Source organism: Priapulus caudatus, unplaced genomic scaffold (assembly GCF_000485595.1).
Source record: "Priapulus caudatus unplaced genomic scaffold, Priapulus_caudatus-5.0.1 Scaffold1659, whole genome shotgun sequence".
Classification (NCBI taxonomy): domain Eukaryota; kingdom Metazoa; phylum Priapulida; class Priapulimorpha; order Priapulimorphida; family Priapulidae; genus Priapulus; species Priapulus caudatus.
The window spans coordinates 29,155-35,030 of NW_014578720.1; the positions used below are offsets into that span (position 1 = coordinate 29,155).

General features: G+C 45.0%; 1 protein-coding gene across 1 annotated transcript in view; it reads left to right on the plus strand.

Moving 5' to 3' along the window:
* Nucleotides 1–4,853: 4,853 nt before the first annotated feature.
* The window catches only part of LOC106817278 (DNA-directed RNA polymerase III subunit RPC7-like), a 12,286-nt gene continuing 11,263 nt past the window's right edge, over nucleotides 4,854–5,876 (plus strand). Inside the window, exon 1 of the mRNA XM_014821934.1 lies at nucleotides 4,854–4,980. Within this exon, the coding sequence (XP_014677420.1) occupies nucleotides 4,855–4,980 (126 nt within the window). The 5' untranslated portion in view covers nucleotide 4,854. The remainder of the gene's footprint in view (nucleotides 4,981–5,876) is intronic.

Below are 5,876 nucleotides of genomic sequence, written 5' to 3' on the forward strand. Positions count from 1 at the left end.
ATATTTAGCAATGTCGAAATAGCCGCAGTTGTTAAAGCGCCGTGCTACTGGCGCGAACGTTGCTGGTCCCCCGCATTGGCAAAATATTTTCCCTCATTTATTTATCGCTGCCGGTTTTCATTATAACGTTTTTTTATTACATCTTCTACCATGTTCGTGCCTCTATCATGCGTCTATCGTCTATGCGTCTATCATGTTCGTCTGTTCTAACTATGTGGAATTATGTGATACTAACTCTGAGTTACTCTGAGTGTTGCTCTGAGTTAACTCTCAGTTATTTAACTCAGGATTTAATCCATGTTTATGAAACCCAAATTTAACTCGGAGTTTACTAACTCAGAGTTAGTGAGTTTAACTCAGAGTTAGTCTTAACTCAGGGTTAAAGTTAATCCACGACTCGGACTGTGGAACCAGGTCCAGGATACCACTGCCACAATCAAACTGCATGCAGTGCCCCTTCGCACACTCAAGATACCACTGCCACAATGCTAGCACTATTTCTAAAGTGGGCGGAGCTCGGGGGAAATCCAGCGAATAGAGATTCGTAAACAGCGTATGATTTGAAAGAGGTAAATGGGCGCACAATCCGCGTACTATTTCGTATCACTATTTTATAAAAAAAATTATGAAATAACGGTCGGATTTTTAATATCTTTGCAACTTTTATACACAACAGTTATACATTCTCCGGCGGTCATATATGCGCCGTTCAGCAATATAAATGTAACTATGCGTGACAAATGTTATCCAAATCTATCATATTGAGGAAGATGCCGATTGTGTGCACAACATCACGTTACATGAAGAACTTCAGGCAAAACAACGTCGCCGACATCTTCAACATGACGGCTGTCGACAGTTACCAAAAATGTACTTTCATAGATAGTTATTTAATTATATTACTAGTATATAATAAAATTAATTATTCATAAAGTATGAATGGAATCAAGACTGTTTTCACAAATTCTATAATCTTCTAAAACAGCTAGTACTATTTGCGGTGATGTTATCACTTTTTTATTGGTGACATGATTTCTATTCCTGTAGTAAGCAATCATGAAGGCCGATTTTCGACTGTTTATTCGGATGTCTGCATTTCTAGTAGCCGTAACGATCGTCACCATTATCATCACAGGTAGGATTGCACTTTCAAGAAGCAGATAAGAAATAATACATGTTCATAAAGCATTTATATAAAAATTATATTTATTATGAGTTAAATAATTCATGCAATGAGACAACCGTATCTCACATTCGTGATAGTATTACAACGGACACTCACTCCCTTCGTGAGAGAATGAAATTTCTCTTACTCGTGCGAGATAATCTTGTCATAGTAAAACCATCTACAAACAGTAATAGAACTATCATCCTGTATGAGATTATAAGATCATTATTAACTCACTTATAATCTTATTATAAACAGTTCATTGCAACTGTAATTACATGCGAGTTGTTTATTAAACCTTTCTGTAATTTTTTTAGCAGATCAAAAAAACCCTAGGCGGAACTGGACCTCTGCAGTGTATGTACCAGACGAGAGCCCGGTATCTACGGCTGTGTATGCAGAGCAGCGTATTCAGCAGACCAGACACGCCTCCGTACACGGCGAATCGCAAGTTGCGGCATCACCTGCACCTATGGCTGCACCTGACAACACACTTGCTGTTGAACATGGAATCACGAAAGGCACGTGACATATATAGCACATACATGTGCGTGTGTTTCTCTACGGTTTGGACGGCCCAAAATACATTATTGGAATTAGAAGTGTTGCGGTACAGCAGTCCTACACCCATAGTACACCGTCTATATCAAAAATAAATGTTAGGTTAAGTGTCTATGGCGTATTAGATGTTTTAAAATTTATAGCACAGATCCGTGAGGCCGCTGCAATCACGCTTAAGATTTCACGTAGCTGCTTAACCACGTTTATGTGTGCGTCGACTGAAAAAAAAACGGAAGGACAGACGGACAGACGGACACGTGTGTAGGAAAGATATGTTCCTGCTCACATCCGTTGAACGTGAAACGACTGAAATCGCCCTGACAGAGGGATATAGACAGACAAAATTTATAAACTGGCGTGAGGTTCGGGAACCAATCCAGGGAGTTTTACCTTTAAAGATGTATTAGATGAAAAGGAAACGGTTAGTTATGAGACGTTGATTTGGACTAATTTAATTATCGTAGAACCAAGAAAATTTTTGTGATTCAGGAATAGAAGACGGGAGGGACGCGCGAGAGCCGGGGGGGGGGGAGACCACCACCCCATACACCTCTCTCTTAGATAGATATGCGTGCGTTAATTCGTGTGTGCGTGTTCACAGGCACTTGAAGCGTTTCAATAAAATATAATGCTAAATAAATACGAAATCTATTTACTACCAAAGTCTTAATGTTTCTATACTCTCTTTCACCTATTATTGCCGACAATTTCTTGTAAATGCTGTCTAAATGCTCATCTACAACAAACATTCCTAGCTACAGTGCAGCTGTTTTATGGAATGCTGTTTGTTCTATTGCAATCAGCCCTCCCCCTCCGTGCCAGTACACCCAGTCGATTAAATAGTGAGTGCACATAGGAATTATCTGTACTGTAAATTGGGATTTCTGGTGTGTGCGGCTGTGTGCTGTGTGTGGTGTGTGTGTTTGCGTTGTGCGTGTGCGTGTGCAGTGTGGTGTGCGTGTTGCGTGTGCGTGTGCGTAGTGCGTGTGTGTGACTGTGTGTGTGCGTGTGTGTGCGTTGGTGTGCGTAGTGCGTGTGCGCGTGCTGTCGTGTGCTGTGTGTGGTGTGTACTGTGCGTGTGTTGTGTTGTCGTTGTGTGTGGGGTGATGTATGTGCGGGCCGCGACGGCGGGTGTGTCTAGGCTATATAGTTTCCGCCACGCTCAACTGCATCCTTTACCAACTTGTCGAACATGTTAGCAGATCGATGTGCACGTTGCACATGGGCTATTTTTATTTCACAATTTCATTATTTTTGCACATTCACGATTCAAAACATTGAAATAGTGCGAATTTTTGCACAAGCGCGTCTTGCCACGTCACAACACGAAACCAATGGCAATGTAAAAAACAATGTATACCAAAAGGCGCTCCATCTAAAGGCTAGCAGCACAGCTTCACCATTTTCGTGCTCGTACAGGCCAATTTTCTGGTGGTCGGCCAATTTTATGTGGCCGTTGCGCGTCACAGCACACTTCCACAAGTTGCCACCACGAGCAATTTTCGTGGTGAGAAATCAATCACCGGTTTGATTCTCGGCAACTCGTGGTCCCACTAAATTTCCGTGGTGAGTGGTCGTTGCGGCCCGACACTGGCCAAGTCGTCTTTTGGAGCGCATTTCCTTATAACGATAGTCAAACTTCACACGGGCAAAAATGGTTGCTAAAAGTCCCCAGCTAATGCCACCAAAACTTGAAAAAGAAAGGCATCCTGACACGTCGAGATATAAGCATTGACAGCATACCGCCCCCAAAAGTTCGCCCGCTGTCAAGAAACTCCTGATGTACGCACAGGGAAGATTTTCAACCCTAAACGTTAAAACGTTTACAACGTTTAACGTCAACGCTCTAGCACTGACTCTTATATACTCTTACAAGCTATCTTAATTTTTTTTAGTTGAGTTGTGTGTATGCGCCGCTGTGTTTGCTGTAAAATGTGGTGTGTGTGTGCGTGCTGCTGTGTGTGTGTGCTTGTGGCCTGGTGTGTGTGTGGGTGTGGGTGTGTATGTGTGTGCTGTGTGTGTGCTTGCTGTGTGTGTGCGTGGTGTGTCGGCGGTGTGTGTGTGTGTGTGTGTGCGTGCGTGCGTGCGTTGCGCTTTTGGCGCGGCGCGCGTGTTGTGTGGGGCGTGTGTGTGTGCTGTGTGGTGTGTGTGTTGTGCTGTGTGTGTGTGTGTGTAGGTAGTCTGTGGTGTGTGTCTGTGTGTGCGTGCTAGCGTATGTGTTTTGTGTATGGTGTGTGGTTGGTGTGTTTATGCCGCCGCGCGCGCGTGGATGATGTGGATGTGTTTAGTGTTTGGTGTATGCGTGCGCTGTGTGTGTGTTTTAATGCGCGCCGCGGGCGCTCTGGGGCGGTGTGTGTCGCGCCGCGCGCATGTGTGTGTGTGTTGTGTGTGTGCGTTTGTGTGGTATGTGTGTGTAATGTGGTGTTGGGTGTGGGTGTCTGTGTCGCCGGCGCGCCATGCGTGTGTGTGTGTGTGTGTGTGTGTGTGTGTGTGTGGTGGTGTGTGTGCCGACGATGGTGCTGTGTGTGTGTTGTGTATGTGAAACAGAAGTTGCTGACCACCTAAACGGGCATGGACTAGTCAGTCATAATTATCACTTTATGCTTTGTTTATTGTTCGTGCCTGTACGTGGTGTTATTAGTTTTCCTATTATCAGAAGTAGATTATTGCCTATTATATACTTCTGCTATCTCATGAATCAGAACCAGATATGAGGGCCTGATATATGCTATATGGCAACCACATGTGTATCTTATGATCAAACCCATGGCCAGAGGTTGGCTGCGACCATAAAAATAATATAGATATTAAGTCAAGAAGCTACCATTAATAGCAGGACTCTATTTATGTGCTCTTGATTTAATATACATTATCTATATTATTTTTATGGCTGCGACGCCTATAGATGCACGCTAGAGCCGTAATTATCACTGGCGATAGTTGCCTTCTTGTCGGTAACCCCCCCCAGGGGGGGGGGGGGCCGCCTACGACTTGATTGTGGCAACTTGTCCAACATGGGTCAAGTCAGAGCCCACTTATATCAATCGAGTTGGTTTATATTGCTCTTGGTCAGTCCTCAAGTGTGGACTGCGATTTTATAAATTAATAATAGTCTAATGTGAGCAATGGCTGGACGGGCGGGCGCCAGGCAGTGGACGAGCGACTGTTGCAATTTAACGTCGAAAGCTCTAGGGTTTGAGGAGAGCAGAGATGTGCTTCCGGACCGAACTGCAACCCCACACTACTTCCCTCGTGAAGTTTTCTTGGTCAACTACACTACCCGACCACAGGCACTATACTATAGGCTATATCTAACACGATCCCCCATGCGAGCAACGAAGGTGCTGACACCTTCCTAGCCCGGCTGCATAGCATTGGGGGTATCGTGTTAGATATAGGTGCTGTACCCGACCAGCTGTGGTTCGGGGGCACCCTTTTGGGGCGGAACGTCACTATACAAGTACACGGTACATACGGTATTCTAATAGCACATACGTTTCTTTGGAGCTAGATCATACCTGCACTTGAGGCTGACTAAGCTCTAGGTAGTCTAAGTACTATAGTCGTGTACAGGTTGCCGCAGGCACTCTACACACGTGTCGTCGCACACACACTGACAGCCACACACTACACGTTACAGGATCACGTCTAACTCTGGATCTAACCGCCTAATTGAGTTCTTTAGGACAGATACACTTAACACCGCACATTCATAATATTATGCCGCCTAAAGGCCCATCTCCAACACACGCCGCGCAGCACGGAATGCCACGGAAAACGCGGCGATCGTTCACCCCCTACCGGCAAAGCTTCAAATCTATTATATCTTAAGGCGGCAGTCTCCACTGATCATGCACGGCGCCATCCCTGTTTTACGCGACGAGCGAAATCAACTGAGTTTGACTCGTTGCCGCTGCCGCTGTACGCAGAGAAATTAAGACAGTGAGCAATCACGCGGATTGTTTTTTATTACGTGTTCTGCTCGCCGCCACATCAGCCACGATGGACAACAAAGCACATGCATAATTTCTGATCACTGAACCAGAGTGAACACAATGCTGCTAAAATCACAATTTTTCAGCACAACGGCGCTGCGGTTTCTGCGCCGCTGGGTGTGTCGTGTCAATGCCGTGTGTGTGGACTATTA